The following is a 17,451-nucleotide window of genomic DNA, read 5'->3' as shown; positions in this document are numbered from 1 at the left end:
ATTTCAGTTTCTAAGTGAAGACCGTTCCTAAACTGATGCCGCCAAATTAGCATCACTCGAGCATTCTTTATGGCGTGCATCATTTGCAGATGGCACTGTAAACAATGGTAACAATAACCCTGGAATACGGGCCCTCAGGAGCATCTAGGAGGACAGGTAGATGCACCGTGGGACGATATCAATCAAGACACTTCTATTGCCTCCTGGGTTTGCACAGCTACATCTGGCCACCTGGTACATCCCAGGGAAGCAAAATTGTCAGCCTTCTCTAAGCCAACTCCTTCAACAGGTTCTTAAAGCACAATAGAGGAAGGAGACATAAGAATGTAGATTTTAAGCAAACACGAAGAGACCATGAAAAGCGCAAATATTGACATGGAAATTCAGCAGATGAATAACTGGAAGAATTATCCTTATAGGCTTTCCTTCACTGCAAAGCCAATGTCAACTCTTTCCCTGCTGGCATCAGTCTTTGCCTTTCAGGCATCAATAAATAGTCAAGATATTTCACATTCTTTCTCTACCCCAGCACACACACCCACACCGAGCAGCAGATTTCCAATTCATTACCTCATGGGAGCCAAAGACGACATGGATTTCCAAACTTTTTTTTAAGGGGAGGCTCAGATATAATTTTTTTAGGGCAGGAGGAGCCCTCTGTGGTCTTGTCAATGTTGCTGAATGAAACCTCCCAGTGGACTCAGTTTGGCCAACGGTAAGAAACGTGTCAGATCCGGGCGAAAAAAAGATGCTCCTGTCAGGGCATGTTTGTGATCTGGCACAAGAGGGCAAAAGATGATAACCAAAACCAGCAGGGAGCCAAGAAGATAACCCCAGCGCCAGGTACACAGAATAGCATAGATAAATTGAATTCTTCTTAAAATGAAAAAGGTGCATACTCTCACGTTCCCCAAAGCATTAATGGATTAATAAGAAGCAGTGGATGTGGGAAGGCTGAAGTGGGAGTGAATCTTGTCCCTTCCCAGATGAAACTTTCATTTCATTTCATTTCCACATCTGCCCTGTGCAATTTCAAGAAAGATCTATCCACCAAGATTCCTACACATGCCACCTCTAGTCTGACTTCAAGATTAACCCTACGGAGGAATCTTTTATCGTCCATCTCATTTTGTAGGAAATAGCCCCAGTAACAATAACACCACTAAAACATAAGCTAAACAACCAAAATGCAGGAGAATAAGTAAGGAAAGGAGTTTATCCAAAGGGTAGTTTTGTTTATCAATTGTGGTAGCCCACCCACTATGTGTTTTAGTGAGAACCCACTTCCTGATTTAAAAGAGAGAGAGAGAGAGAGAGAGAGAGAGAGAGAACATGATGTTGGGGGGGGGGGGGGAAGAACAACTAAATCTGCAATTTCAGTGATAGAATTTTATTCATGCTTTGTCTCTCATCCTGGATTTATTCTGTGGAATATTTCATCTCCATTTATATTTGCAGATCCTGCTCAACTGCAGCTTCAAGCCAACCTTAAGGATGAGGATGAGGTTGATGATGATGTATTTAAATTTATTGGCTGCCCAACTCCAATACATCTTGAAGGCTAAGCAAAGCCATGCCCAAGAAAATCCTGGGGTTGTAGTCACAACAAGGAAGTCAGAAACATATCTCAGAAGGAAGTCATAGCAACCTATTTCCACCGTTTTGCTAAGAAAACTACTTGGACGTCACCATATACTGTCCCAGGACTGAGTTTAGTAAATTCTCTCTACCACTCTTTTTTAATCTGTGAAAAATCTTCTTTGGACAAGAGGTGGTAAATGCCCACTGGGTAGGAGGTGATTCATTCTCAGTCTTCCAACATGACTTCCTGCCTTCCTGCACTTCCATAAAATGCCAAAGGACCATTAGGACATTCCTCCCGGGGTGTTTTTCAGAAGAAGCAGAGGCAGTGAGAGAAGCTGCAGAAGACTGGGGTGGTGGGTAGCAAAAAACACCTCCTGGCAATCACCCCCTTTAAAAAAGGGCAATTCATTTTTGAAAGCACCCAGAGAATGCCTTTGGCCAAACAGAAGCTTCTTTTGATGAGGAAGAAGGAGGGGGAAAGCCAGCATACTGGAGGACAAATTTGGCACTGTATTACCATCTTCTAATTTTTTCCCCCATCCAACGTGAATTAGGAAGGTTTCCAATAACCGTAGCAGCCAACAAGAACAACATCCACATCAGAAATTTTCCACACCAGAAGATGCCTTAGATGCTTGTTCATCCAAGTCCATGTCTAGGCTATGTGCTTTTGGAAGTGTGTCCCCTGTCCTGCTGATGCATCTTAAATGAAGATGCCAGGCCTGCCACATGCAAAGCAGATTGAGGCATTGCCACAGGATCCATTTTAATGCAGCAGCCCTTATAAGAGCCGTATGCAAAGACAGAAGCCCTACAAGTGTTACAGGCTGCAGAAGGGAGAAGCCAAAGACTGAATCACAGTGAAGAGAAAGAGAGGAAGGAAGGAAGGAAGGAAGGAAGGAAGGAAGGAAGGAAGGAAGGAAGGAAGGAAGGAAGGAAGGAAGGAAGGAAGGAAGGAAGGGGATGGGGAAAGAATGTGGACCCCCAGCATTATATACACTGTCTTGTCTCAGCCCTCTGGAAACCATTCTTCAAAACAAAAGCATTTTCCCACAAGAAGGATTCTTATAATTAATTTCAAAAACTTATTTCAAATCCATCTGGACCCTTAGTCCATTTGTAAGTTTCCAAAATCAATGTTCTAATCACCCTTTTGCTGTTTATTCAAAAAAAAAAATTTTTTTTTAAGTCCTTAAACTTGCATTTAAAACTTCATTTGCTGCCCTCTGGAGACCATTCTTCCTCTTTCTTCCTTCTAGAATTTCGTAGCTGAATTAAGTTTTCATTCAGGATGATGTTATAAGTTGTGAATACAGTGCTGGAAAACAACTGTAAAAGCAAGGAATGTGTGGCCAGGAATGCCTAATGGGGGGGACATTCCTATAACTATGCATTTCTCTTCCTTGATATTCTCCACCATAATCCAAATGGAAAGGGCTGTTAGGCACAGCTGAAGCTGAGTTACCACCCTGAGCAAGTGGGTAGACTTGATGACTTTAGTAGCCCCTTCAATTCTGGGATCCTACTGAACCTAGACTAGGGTTTCTCAACCTTAGCAACTTGAAGACGTGTGGACTTCAACTCTCAGAATTCTGGGAGTTGAAATCCACACGTCTTCAAGTTGCTAGGGTTGAGACCCCCTGACCTAGACTGTTGTCCTCTTGTGTTAGCTGCCATTGAGAGATGTAGCCTTGCTCTGAGCTTGTAGGCAAGGAGTTCTCCCTGCCAACTCTTTAGCTTTTTGATGCCCCCAAGCCAAGATTTGCCAACGTGCCATTCTGACAACCCTGGTTTCAACAGACGGAATCATTCCTAGGGTGCCTGGCCTTGTTTAGCTAAATGCCTTTGGTGGTGTCTTTGCAATAATGCCTTTTACATGCAAGGAGGTGCTTCCTGAACATGGGTAAAAGTACTTAGAGAAAGGGACCCAACGCAGGAAAAAAAAAAAAGGTATGTATTATTTTCAACTCCAATGATGTCACCAGTTTTAAAAGGATCCTTTCTCTGTGAAAAAAAATGGACTGAGGTCTTTTCCTAGCTTTGGTGTCTGAAACAGAGCTTCAGTCGCAGGCAAACAGTTTCTTCTGATCCTTTTCCAGATCCGTCACATAATTGTTTCCCTGGTAATTATGGTGCAAAAAGATTCTCATATAATCTTTTGTGTTTCTTTTCTTTCTTTTTCTTAAGCACTTTGCGGTGGGTTAAGGGATGGTCTTCCTGTCCCCCCCACCCCACATTTGCTAAAAGGGATGTGCTTGGCAATCCTTTTAGTCATCAGGTTACAAAAGGCAGGCAGGGTAATGAATTCACATCACCTCCCCCTAAATAAAATCTGGGAGGCCAATTAGGGATTCCTGATGAACAGGAGGACGCACCTGCAGAAGTTAAATCTTAGCAAGAGAGATGCAACTGGGGGCTCAAAACTCAGCCTTGGATATATTTTGCATGCTTTATTCATTTATTTAGCAGGCTGCTGCAATCTTGAAAGATTCCCAGTGGTTAATAATAAGAATATAAAACAGGGCTCTGAACAAGAGCATCTGCAGAGAGAAGGTAAAAAAGGAAAGATGGGTGCCACAGCCTCACACTGCTCCTTTTGTGCATGCATGAGCATGTACTGAAAATGGTACTGATGTACAGTCAGTGACCAGCGAAGTAGCTACAACAGTTAAAACAACTGCCCATAAAAGCAGGTTCAGATACAGCGAGAGCAATATAAGCACCGTTTGGACTTGCCAGTTAAAAGGTACAAGAAGAAAACAAAAGCGAGCGCAGTACGACAAAGCAAAATGAAATGGATAGAATAAAAATAAAATTAAGATAGAAGGCTAAAAGGTCTTCCTAGTGACGTCATCCCCAGATTAAGAGCCTTCTTATGGCAATCGCTGCCGATTAAAAACTTGGCAACTCTCTTCGTAATAGCAGGGTCCCGGTCTAAAGAAGATAAAGAAGATAAACCACGATGGCTGGTGTGGGTCTTCCGGGCTGTGTGGCCGTGTTCTGGAGGTTTTGTTTCCTAACGTTTCGCCAGCACCTGTGACCGGCATCTTCAGAGGGCAGGAGCACAGACAGGAGCAGTTCTCTCTGTGCCCAGGGTGTCCAGAGTGATGTGAGCCTTTTGTGGGTATTTATAGAGATCTGAGGGGGGGGAAGGAAGGGGGAGATCGGGGGTGTGGGTGGGGTTGGGTTACTGAGTGGCTGCTTGTTTTGGTGTCAGCATCTCTGTGTATCTTCCTGGGGATTAGGCAGGGTTTTTTCTTCTATTGGATTGTTAACGAGGGGCTGCTGGGGGTGATTAGCAAGTTCATTGTGTGAACTGCTCACATGTCCTGGTGGTTGAGCTGAGTTCGTTGACCTTTTGCAGGCTGTATTTTTCAGGATTGGTAGCCAGGTTTTGTTGATTTTCAGACTCTCCTCTTTTTTATTGAAGCTGTGCTGGTGTTTGTGAATCTCAATGGCTTCCCGGTATAGCCTGGTATAGTGGCTGTTGGTGTTGTCCAGTATCTCTGTGTTTTCAAATAGGATTTTGTGTCCAGTGTGCTTGAGAGCATGTTCAGCTACTGCAGATTTTTCTGGTTGCTGTAGCCCCCCCCCCCGTTCCCCCCAGATATCTATAAATACCCACAAAAGGGTCACCTCATCCTGGGCACAGAGAGAACTGCTCCTGTCTGTGCTCCTGCACTCTGAAGATGCCAGTCACAGGTGCTGGCGAAACGTTAGGAAACAAAACTTCCAGAACACGGCCACACAGCCCGGAAGACCCACACCAGCCATCGTATGCCGGCCGTGAAAGCCTTCGACAATACAAGATAAACCACCTCTCCCTCATTGAAAACCTGATCTCTATTAGGGGATGGTACAGGTAAATTGGCATGTGCGAGCACCCGTCATCATGGTCACCATCTTCACTTCTTTAAACCTCTCCACCATGTGGATGTCCAACCCTAATCTTGACAAGGTACTATATAAGACTGCAATAAAAAGCAGTCATAAGCAACAGGCAGGGTCACCTCCGTTATTCCCACCAAATGCTCTTTGGAAAAGTTCCATCTAGACCCATGTCTGGAATACTAACCTGACATTTGGGGGGGCAAGCATAAAGAGGGCTCCCCTTTCCATCAAAACTGAAATACAGCTATCAGCTTCCTCCAGGGCACCTTTATGAGACAGGTCAGTCCCCGTGGAAGAACCTGGGTCCTTGAGATGCATCTGAGAATAGCAGGTTTTCCTAACTGGGATTTTTTCCCCCAGATAAAGAGATATGAAGACACATCCAAGGATGGCCAGGTTGGGAAAGGCTGGAATAGAAGGTGGGAAGAAGCCCAGGGAAGGCAAAAGACAATAATAAGAAGGAAAAGAAGCAGACCAAAGTGAGAGATTCCAATACGCATTTTGGATCCAGAGCTGTTTTGAGCTAGAACCCTGGGGAGTGTGAAAGCCACCGCAGAACCCGAGGAGCAGATCTGCTCCGACCGTGGAATTCACAAAGAATGCATTCAAGCTAAAATGTCCTGAGCAGATGGATCGTGCATTATGGCCTAGGACCAGAGCGGGCAGAGCCGTGCAGAATGAGCTAAGAGAAGCCATTCTCTGCATATTCAATCATCCCAGCAAGGCGGATTGGTTAAGTTTTTGAGTCTTTCTCGATTCAACGGAGAAATCCGAAAAAGTGTATTCCCTCCCCTTGGCAAAAAAAAAAAGCCAAGATGTGAACTGCTGAAAGTCAAAATAATTTAATATTATAGTTTCAGTGGGAGCAGCCCAGCTGGCTTAAAAAAAGAGAAAAACAGCAACTGCTCCAGAACAAAATGTCAGAAGGCTCCAACCGCCCCCCCCCCATACATTGGTAAGGTTTTGCACATCCCCACAGATCAGTGAAAACATCTGGAGAATAGAGACAGAGAGAAACCCAAGTTCAATTGTTATTTTACCATATGTCAGCGGTAACGCTGGGGAATTCTTAACAAGGAAGCTATTAAACTGAAGACGATCAACATATGTTATATACTTATGGTTGAATTCCTGGATTATTTTAAATATGATTCTGCTCCTGACTCTAGATGCATAGCCAAACCCCCCTCCCCAAAAAATTAAAAATGCACAAACGTTTTATTACTCAGCAATGCAGTGTCCTTGCTCTGAACTGGCTTTATTTGCCAGCAGTGAGATAAGCTGTAGCTAAATGTGGTTGGCTCTGCGATATTACTCTTATAAAGGAGGAAGATGGCTCTTCTGAGCATGTGAAAAGTGATGCTGAAAGAGTGATCAGCAGGGACTCAGAGGCACAGAAAGGAAGGGATGAACAAGGTCCCCGCTTTGAACTAGGTTCGCTTGCCAAGAGAGATACAGCCTTGCACCCAAGTCTGTTTGGCCTCTTGGTGGTTCGGCTCTCACAAAGACCCCTCCAAATAGAAATAGTTCTGGTATGGCAGCCAGGGAAACAGATACAGAAACGGAACATTGTGAGAACGTACAAAAGTGTTTGACTTGAGAGAGCAGAGTGTGACTTAACTCCCTGGCCATCTAACTGAGGGCACACAACTCCGAACTGGAAGCCCATTGAGGATTCCAGAAAATAAAATATGCTTGCATTATGACATTCTGCATACAGAGTTTGTGTCTCCAGTTGAGGTATCCAGCCCCAACTCCTGTTGCAATTTGAACACTTGAGATGAAGCGTGAGAAGCTCCCCAAACATGTTCTGAGATGCAATTATCCTCAGTAGCATCACCCCAATGAACCAGAAAGAGTGAACTGTAAGATTATGCAAAAGGGAGATCACGTTTCATGGAGGAAGGAGAAAAAAAATGTTCCCAGAATATCCATCTTGCATTCAACTCAGCCCCCATGACACATAAAACACAGCACTCTTGATCTTCTATCTTCAATTAACCCACCGTTTGCCGTCAAAAACACTGACCCTACCTTGATTCCAACAACAGCCACTTGTTTGAAAGATGCTGTTTCAGGCCAAGGGGAAGCTAAGGATCTGGGAAAAGGTTGTCCATGTTAGACGCTTAAGCAAGGAAATTGGCTTACGACAATCCCAGGATAGAAAGGAGCAGGACATCAACTTTCCTGGGGGTTTGCTGGATTTTGAAGCATGAGGCTCTCCGAAAGCCATTTCCAAGGATCCGAGGGAGCAGATTGAGACTTAAAAACCAGCTCTTTATTTTTATTAAGTGATTTGATCACATAAAGAGGTGTGCCAGTAAATCTTGGCAGCCAAACAGAATGCGAATTAAATAACTCCTTAGAAACAGGTACTGATCTCTTGTCCCTTAACCTCACTTTGTTGTGACACATCTTTTCACAGTGAGCTATTAATGGAGTCTTCATACATATGTTAATGTGTTTCGGGAAGAAAATCGCTTGTTTTCTTCCATTTGCCTCAATCGGATTGCTGTAACAAGACCCATGTTTTATTATATGCTCCCCAAACCATTCAGACAGCGGCTTCACATCCTCAGATTTAGTTGTGTGAAATTTCCCCCGCCCTGAATGTGGTATTCATTGACCTGTAAGCATCTTTTTTCACTTCTTGCTTCAACTGGGGATCCAGATAATTTCTCTTCAGTCAAGATTATGGAAAGTTGAGAATTCACATGTAAGTTAAAATAGCAGCAAACAAAACCTCCTTTTCTAAAAAGGAAGATTAACCAACGCTTGTTTACAGGATGAAAAAGCCCTTTTTTTAAGGCCAGTAAATTGAGGGTGGGGAGGGGGGAGACTTATAAAAAATAAGGAGTAAGTACATACTAGAAAGAGAGCTGAATAAACAAGAATTGGTCCTAAAATGTGGAGATTTCTTTTATTTAAACATTACTTAGGAATGATTTATGAAAAACACAGCGTTTCATCCATATTGTGAGATGTATTCAGAACAGTCTTTCATAGACTGAAATGTGATATAGCTCAGCCATGTTAAACACATCCAAGATTTTCGCAGGGAAGTGTCTGACTTTATTTTCTCAAGTTAACCTATAGATCTTAATTGAGATTAACTTCAAATGGAACATGTTTTATGTGATACTGATTAAAACAAAAAACAAGAAAACCTTTTGGCTGCAGAAGGCCAAAAAGAGGAGATTTGGGTGACCTTCTTAAATCATTACCACCCTTCACAAGATCCAGAATGTGAAGAAAGCACATTTCCGGATCATCCTCACATTTAAATAATTTGACTTTCACATTTCCTGCCTGGAGACATGAGCAAGATGGAACTGTACGCTTTCATCCATCAGCCTGTTGAGTCTTTTGCCTTCCTCCAGAGTAATTCTCCTTGCGTCTCCTGAGCCTTTCTGCTAGAATTTGCAAATGCAAAGCCATAGAAATCTATGGGGGGTTTCTTTGACACACCTAGTACAAATTGCAGGCAAAGAACAGCTTTCACCAATTTTTTTCAATCAACCGTTCTCAATCCACAGATCTCTCATCAGAAGGACTTCTGCATATCATCTACTAATACCTTGATTGGGTCTGGATTTGCTTACAAGCCACATATATTACCAAGAAATGGGGAAAACTAGGAGGCCCCCATTCAATTAATTTCATAGAAGCATGAAATCAGACTTTGCTGATTTCATGCATGGTTAACAGAACCTTTGAAAGTTTCATCCCTCCCCTTACACAGACATATAAATCGCTTTGGGAGATTAATGATAATTGTCTGCACTAATGCAGGGCTGTATTCGTTTGTGGCGACAAGCACTCACATTTTCAGCCAGCCAGGTTTCCTTCTAATGACTCTCACAAGAGAAGAAAGAGACGCTATTGTGCTAAGAAAGGCAGGGATCGTGTTGACAGGTGGTTGAACTCTTGGATCACAAATGCTTAAGGTACTTTAGGGTGACATTTCTCAGGACCTTCTCCTGAAACTCAGGGATATCGCAAAATAGAGCTCTTTTTTCCCCTCTTCCCTTTTGTTGGTACCATTATCAGAAGTGTTGACAGAAGAAATGTGTATGCAGTGAAAGCATGAATGAGGCTGAAAAATCGACACCCAAACAGATGTTGCAACCGCATTTTATGGAATCTGAAACTTGGCCATTTAGACTCTTAAGTCCAATCCCCTGCCTACTTGATGTAGGAATAGAAATTAAAGCTTCTCTGAGACACACCTGTCCAGCTTCTGCTGGAACACATCCAATGGAGAAGAGTCCACCATTTCTCTGGATACTGGTTCCTCTCTCAAGCTGCTCTTAATGTTGGGAGTTTTTCTCTAACACTCGGTGGGAATCTGCCTCCCTGTAATTTAAACCCATTCCTCCCTGTCCTATATTCTGGAACGAGAGAGAACAGGTCTTGACGTTCTTCTATAGGATCTCTCTTCATCCAAAAAGCTCCAACCTGATTTCACTGATCTCAGCCAATTCTTACTTGCTCTTCTGATGGGCTCAAACAAACAACTTGCTCTCCTGGGTGAGATAAGCAAAGCTAGAGAGCTTATTCACTGATTTAATTCAGTTACATTAGCTTGGCAGGTGATCCACCGAGCCAGATAATCCAGAAGCTCAGCTGACCAAAAAATGTAGAAGCAAAATTTGACTCTACTGTTGCCCCCATATTTGCCAAATTTAGTAGGATTTCACAACTGGGAAGATGTTTGATGGGGTAAGCATCCTTGTAATGGAAATACAGTATTCACAATAGCTTAAGGCCACATTTTTCGTTTGGTCTTCCCCAATTTGTTCTTCTTTCCTTTATCAGCATTTATGACACATTTCCTTGTGGCAGAGATAAATGTCAAGGAAAACATCCCTAAAACAATGTTCATGGAAACATATTCCTGGGTTCTGTATGGGCTAACAATTAAAGATACTTCTTTAGAATGGGATTCTTGGCCAGCCTCTTACCATGCCAGTCCCACAGTCCTTAATCCAGGGCCAACAAAGGTCCACACGGCTACCATTTTGCCTGCAGACGCCTCCCTTGATTCCCATCACCCTTTTTAAAAAATATTTTAATTAAGAAAAAATGCGGGGAGCTGACATGCTGAGAAACAAAACGGTTACCCCCATGCAGCCAGCATTTCATTTACTTTCAAGAATTCCTCTGAGTTTCATGGAGCCTCTGTAATAACTGCTTTTTTTTTTTTTTTTTTTAAAGGAGGGTTGCAACTCCAGTATTTTGGCTGGAGATGTTCCCACTTGTGCAAAAAAACAGAACAAAGGTAAACTAATAAGATACAGTAGGTAGCATCTCCTGGGAGACACACGGGAACCACCAGGAGCAGCTAGAACCCTTTGACATCTACAACTGCTTTGTGACTTAACCGTGGTTGCGGTCCTCTGTAGATTTGGCTTCTACATACTCACCCCAAACAAACAAACAAATAAATAAAGTAAATCAGTAATGGGAAGTGGGAAAGGAAAGCCTCCCTGTCTGCTTTGCACCTGCTGGCATGAGTGAAAAAAACAAAATGAAACGAAACTCACTGATGGCTCTCCCAGACATCCCAATTCAAGGGCAGGCAGTCCAGAGGGGCGAGCGAATTGGCCAGGGCGATCACAGTGTCAGCCACAAATGCAGGATCTGTTAATGCTGGCCATGCAGTGGTAGAGCCCTCTTAGCTGGATCAGGAGATTTGATGGGGGGGGGGATTATTTATTTTGCATCAGACATTCAAACATCTTGTCAGGTGCTAATGCTAATCCTGGGACGAACCAGGAGTTTTCAATTAAACCGTTCTGCTTCTTAAGGAATTGCAGGATCTCCTGTTATTTCAAGTCCAATGTATCTGTGACTTCACAAGCCCTTCCTTGTTGCAGGGGCATATACAAGGTATGGTCAAAAAAATCAAATGGGTGGCTGTGACAGTACAACCGAAGCTGCCTCCATCTTTATGGTCACCGGGTGGAGCTCTGATGGCACCGTCAGCTCTCTTGAGTTCTTTTTACCATACCTTGCAAACGTCATGGTCAACCCAATACTTTTTTTTATTTGCTGCATGACATGTCTGGCTCCATGACCATAATTCAGATGATGTGGGGAGGAACCAAACTGTACAGATCGGGAACTATGTGTGATGGAAGCAGAGGACAAAAGAAGAATCCATGTCTTTTCCCCACTGGAAGGAAGGAAGATATAATTAACTCATAAAAGTATCTCAAGCAGGTGGAAGCAAAATGTGTGGGAGAGGGGGAGAAGGGGGCTTCTATCACAAGGAGAGGGAAAGCCTTAATGCAGATGGCATGTTGGAAGTCGTAACTTATAACTTGATGGGGTGGCGGACAGCACAGCTGGGTTCCTTCTTGCAATAAGTGCAGCAGATTGTCAAAACATCTGCCAGACCACCAACTCAAATTTGTTGATTCAGGGTAAATTGCAACAAGAGATCAGAAGTGGATTTGGTCACAGGATTAAGTAACTGGGACCACAAGGGATTTGCAAAAGCCAATCGATGCCCCAAAATTTTGGGGAAGCCAAATTCTGACCAGCTAAGGCAATGCGCCTTTTTTATTTTGCTTTGGAAATAGCTTTGTTGGCTCAGCCAAGAATTTACAAGCACACTGAAACCTTTCATCCGCCTTATTTTTGTATAAATGTGATGTCTTAAAGATGTAACAGAGCTTCTGTAGAGCGCGGCATCATCTGAAAACTTGGCCACTGCTCCTCTTGTTGAAAGATAAGCGTGCAGAGTTCAACCGACAATATTTTTGGGGGTCCAGACAAAACGTTAAAAGGCCCTGCTCTGTATCTGTTCCCTGTTCTTCATTCCTTTATCCTTCGTATTCCACAGTGTTCCCCACACATGTATTTGGAGTTCAGAACTGTTCTCGGTTTGGAGAGCAATGAAAGACTTTAAATTAGTATGTCTGAATGCTTGTCAAAAATTCCCTAACTTTTCTTTGATTCAAGAACTGCATTTGGGTTTTTGAATGTCTTGCTGGGGACCATACTCCAAAACCTAACAGGTGAGGTCAAGATAGAAACTCAACAGAGTGAATTTAATGAGAAATAAATATGGCTAATAAGATTATTCTCCAGTGTATTTAACCTTCTTCCATTCTATCACAGTAACATTACAATTTAAGAGAAACTTTTGGAAGTCCTTCAGGAACCCACCAAAGGAGTCTCAGGTTGTCTTCTTCTGTTGACAGTATTTGGAATGTGAGAACTTGTAGGCCCATAATTTCTGAAGGCATGGCATAGCTGCACTTTAATATTATTTATAACATTATTTCAATTTATAGCACTGAGAATAATCCTGAAATGGCCTAGATGGAATGGTGAAAGAGAAACAATTTCGAATCTACTTCTTGGTTAAACTTTCTGAATGGGTTTCCTTTTTTATTCTGCTTAAAACTCTTGGTTCATCATCAAACTCCAAAGAAAATTAGGGAAGAGGATCGGAAAGAAAAGGATTTTTTTCTGGCAAGTAAGTAACTAAGGCTTAGAATTCATTTCCAGATTATGTTAGTGCATACAGGGCACAGATTCAAAATGACACCACTGGGAATAAATGTGACTGAGGTAGTAGCTCTAAATTTTGTCCTGAGTTGGGCCTGTTCCACTTACAAATAAAAAAGACCCAATTTATGGGTACTTTTAAAGAGAAAGTTCCAAAAGTGTTTCTCTGACTGCTTATTACCTAGCTCACAGCTTTCTTCCAGATTAAACTCTGCAATTCCATTTCGCTCTTGCACCCAGGAATATGCATTATTATTTATTTTTTAACCTTATCAAATCAGCTTTCGGACAATAGAAAATGGCCCTTCCTGCAATTCCCAGAATACCAAACCAGACAGAAGGAATGCTTATTTTAAAAGATAACAGGAGGCACAAACCACTCACACAAAGCCAAGGCCCTAGCAAGACTCTCGTATTAGGTATCGTAAGGTGTACGATGCAATTCTCCCTTACAAAGGGTCGTGTTGTTCAGGAGAGCAGAAGACAAACAGCAGGAGGACTTGCCACGATGCCAGTGAGCCTTTCTCTGCTGACACATGGAGAAGGATTCCTGGCTAGTGAATTTTAGGAAGAGGTGGTCTCCAAAACAGCACGTGCTCGGCAAGATTGAGGAAAATAGAAAAAGGGAAGGACAATGAATAATTTGGAGAGATGGGATCAGAGGTGTCACTGGAATGTCCTTGGAAGATCTGCCAATCATAACAGATTGAGATGGTGGAGTTTTGCCACAAAATCCCCAGCAGTTGGGTCAATCCAATGACATCTACCTAATCAACTACACCAGGGTTAGGTAACTGCTTTTCAACCATTTTTGACTTTAGACTCCATCAGCCACAGCTGATTTTGAGAGAAGGTCAGGATTGGAATTGTCATTCGGTGTGAAGGAAGGTTAATTTGTAGTCCTTTGGAGAAGACCCTGATGCTGGGAAAGATTGAAGGCCAAAGGAGAAGAGGACGGCAGAGGATGAGATGGTTAGAGAGCATCACTGAAGCAATGAGCATGCAACTGAGCAAACTCCGGGAGGCAGTGAAGGACAGGAAGGCCTGGAGCAATATGGTTCATGGGGTCACGAAGAGTCGGACACGACTTAACGACTAAACAACAACAACAACAACAACAACAAATGTTACTGAGTGATAACTCCTAGCGATTGCAACCAGCATGACCAATGTTGAGGGACGATCAGATGTGTATCTCAGCAACGTCTAGAGGACCCTCTTCTTGCCTGCTCCATTCTATATGCCAATCGCAGCTGGCAGCTGTGGCCAACGCCTCTCTTGGGGTCCTGACGCAGCCCGTGAAGCTGCTCAGGGTGAAAGAATGTGCTGAAATATACATGGATATTTCCCCCGAGCAGTCTGATGGATAACGAGGGGCTCTATGGGTGTTTTTCTTAATGTACTTTTGTAGCAAAATAAGAAAGTCAGATGACCTTAACCATCTGAGAACAGATTCACCATAGGAAAGATAATATCTATTTATCTATGAAAGTCCACAGCTCAGCTGCCCGACATCTGCTCGCCGTGAGCACGGGTGGAAGACGTGGTCCGCTAGCAAGATAAAGAACTAACTTCCAGCCACTAAAGGGCTATTTGTCAGCAGCATCTGCGGGTGCCTGGTTTTGTTCGCCAGCATTTTTACACATCCTCGAAGGAAATCTATAACCACATATCACTACAGGGGTTTTAAAAAGTACACAGATACCCCTGCCAGCACTCTGCAAAAAGAAAATAATCAGCAGCAACACTGCTTTTTAATTAGATCTGTCCCCAAGCTATCCGAGTCGGCCGTGAGGTTTTCAAAGCTTTCAGTCTCAAGCAGAAATTGATTTACTGCTCAAAGGTGCAAAATAGCTCCAGTTTCATATATGACGTGAGTTAACCAGGCAAAACTGTCCTCATCAAGTTACCGATATCCTGGTCTGGTCGTCTTTCAGCGAGCATCTGAAATGTTCCACCTGCGTTACTTTGGCTCCCTTCTACTTGCAGAAGCTGCATCCAGCTGACATCCCACGTTTTCCACGAGCTTTCGAAGCTAAGCCTCAGCTCAGTTCCTGCTCTAGAAGATATTTATTTATTTCTATTTCAAATTTGTCACCGCCCATCTCACTGCAGAGCAAAATGCTACGAAAACAGTTCTGCGAGGTTTCCTCAGAGTCTGGGGGTGGGCAGCTTCTCATCGGTGGGAACTTGACTTGGTCCCACCCTCTGGATTTCCCCCTCCTCGTATTCCACAGTCGCATCAAGGAGCAGCTTGACAATTACAATCACACCATGGCTGGTCAGGTTTTTACATTCCTTTTCCTCACCATAAAAGGAAACCACGCTCAGAGGAAAGTGGACCTCAGTTCAGATGCTCTGCCATGAATCAACTCATCAATTCATGGAGATGAATCAATTCATGCCATGAATCAACTCCATCAATTCATGGAGAAAGCCATGGGAGAGAGCCAAGGGAGGCATCTGTATGGAAGTGCCCTTTCTCAGAACACACAACCCTGTGCCATTTGCACATTTGTGAAACAGTTGCCGCATTAGCTTCTGTTGCAGAGAATCACCAGGTTCAACCATAACAGTTAAGGCCCACTTGCAAGGAAATCCTCATTTCAGTTTTCCACCCAGAAACGTGCTGCAACATGATGAATCTCCCAATGGCTAAAGAATGAGTTGGGAGATGAAATATTTGAATATTCACACCTAACCCCCCCCCCCCCAATGAACAACATCACCAGAAGGGAAGGAGGGTGGACACATTCTTTCAAGAAAACCCAAAGACGTGTCTCCTTACCTTCAGCAAATGGCTCCCACTCGTAGAAACGGCCCATAAAAGGCTTGTTGTTGTACGATGCGCACTGCACCTCCCTGATGTTTCTGTTCTCAAGGCAGGCCTATTAAATAAATTGTGGGAAGGATATATTAACCACGGAGGCAAGAACATATTTTTTAATGGGCATCTGTGCCACAGGACATCTGAATGTACTGGTGAAAAATGTTATCCCTTCCAATAATACTGATGTTTCTACAATCCAAGAGCCACATCATCGATTTCTGGAAATATTTTTTACCCATAGGTTTCTAGGAATCTCACATTCAACAGCTTTGGATCCATTTCCCATCTTCTCAATTGTCCTAGATGTGCATCACCTGAAGATACTGGCAGAAAAGTCAAGGAATCTACATGCACTTAGTAAATATATAGGAAAGAAGGAAGTACAACAGAAGCCATGTTTACTGGCTCCTCTCTACCTTTATCAACTCAGATTGGTACTCCATCTCAAGGAAACCAGGAGAGAGAGAAGGGGCTTTGTCACCCACCGTTGCTTGAACTTTTAAAACTGGAAATCCAACTTAGAACTGTCTGTATGCAAAACAAACTATGCACAATTAAACTACAGTCCCTGTCCCAAAGGAATGGCACAAGATGGCATGTGCCAGCCAAAAATAAGCTGATGAAGACTTTAAAAAACAATTATTCTTGGGAGTGATGTGATACCTTACTGACTATACGGGTCATGTTTGCAGAAGACGATTGACTCAGTTAGCTTCTTCCTCAGTTAATAGACTCGCCTACTCGGGCTGGCTGGGAGTGGCCATTTTCTAAGTCATCCAAAAGCCACAAGGAGACTAAGAGACTAACACTACTGAGTTTAGAGGAGGACGTTCCCAAGAGCAAAATAAAATTTAAGCAATCCACAGGATTAAACAGAGCATATTAAGGAGCTCACCAGCCAACCCCTTTCTGCCCTCTTTTTAGCTGGTGTGAGGCTTTAAGAAGTAGAAGAATAGAGTTCCTAGAAGAGCCGCGTTTTCACATGGCCTCTCTAGGACTTGACTCCCAGAAAAGGGAGTGAACCCTCCTCTCTTCCTCCCCACAAATGATGGATCATAAGGAGGAGTTACTCCAGACAGCTCTGAGATTACTTGGAGCTAAAACTAGCCCCTTCCAAGTGAGTGGTCTGGATCAGTTGCACAAGTTAGGATGTTCTCGTGGCACACTAATTCTCCCCGATGACCCAGTTCAATGTGCTGTGAGATTGGGGTCACCTGGTGCTGCGTTCCATCAGAGAGGTTTGGAAGGGTACTAACGAACTGGTTGTGTAGACTGCATCTGGATGGATTAAGTTGTTTATGGAATCTGGCAAACTTCCACCCCAAAATGAGAGACCCTAGATCCTGTGGATCCTAGATCCACAGAGATGGAAAAGAATTGCTGCGCTTGTAGCTAACACACTGAGAAAGCCTAAAGTCAACTGGAAGATTGTGAGCGAGTTTCAGCATGCAGAGAATAAGAGAGGCCCGCCAGGCATGGAGGCTATTGATGGGGTTAAACTAAGGCCCCAGTCTGTATCCTTTCTCCTTGCAGAGCAGGCACCAGACTACAACCTCCTATTAAATCTCAGCATGTCCCTAGGGGAATTCTGGGAGTTGAAGTCCACACATCTTCAAGTTGCCAAG

General features: G+C 43.3%; 1 protein-coding gene across 1 annotated transcript in view; it reads right to left on the bottom strand.

Moving 5' to 3' along the window:
• Positions 1-17,451, bottom strand: part of THSD4 (thrombospondin type 1 domain containing 4) — a 190,670-nt gene that overhangs the window by 132,705 nt on the left and 40,514 nt on the right. The window contains exon 6 of the mRNA XM_088148354.1: positions 15,785-15,884. Within this exon, the coding sequence (XP_088004480.1) occupies positions 15,785-15,884 (100 nt within the window). The remainder of the gene's footprint in view (positions 1-15,784; positions 15,885-17,451) is intronic.

This window comes from Python bivittatus, unplaced genomic scaffold (assembly GCF_059951505.1).
Source record: "Python bivittatus isolate LINGU-HERP-01145 unplaced genomic scaffold, Pbiv_v1 ctg000530_np1212, whole genome shotgun sequence".
Lineage (NCBI taxonomy): Eukaryota > Metazoa > Chordata > Lepidosauria > Squamata > Pythonidae > Python > Python bivittatus.
The sequence above is the reverse complement of the archived record's forward strand: the minus strand, read 5'-3'. Positions and strand labels throughout refer to the sequence as shown.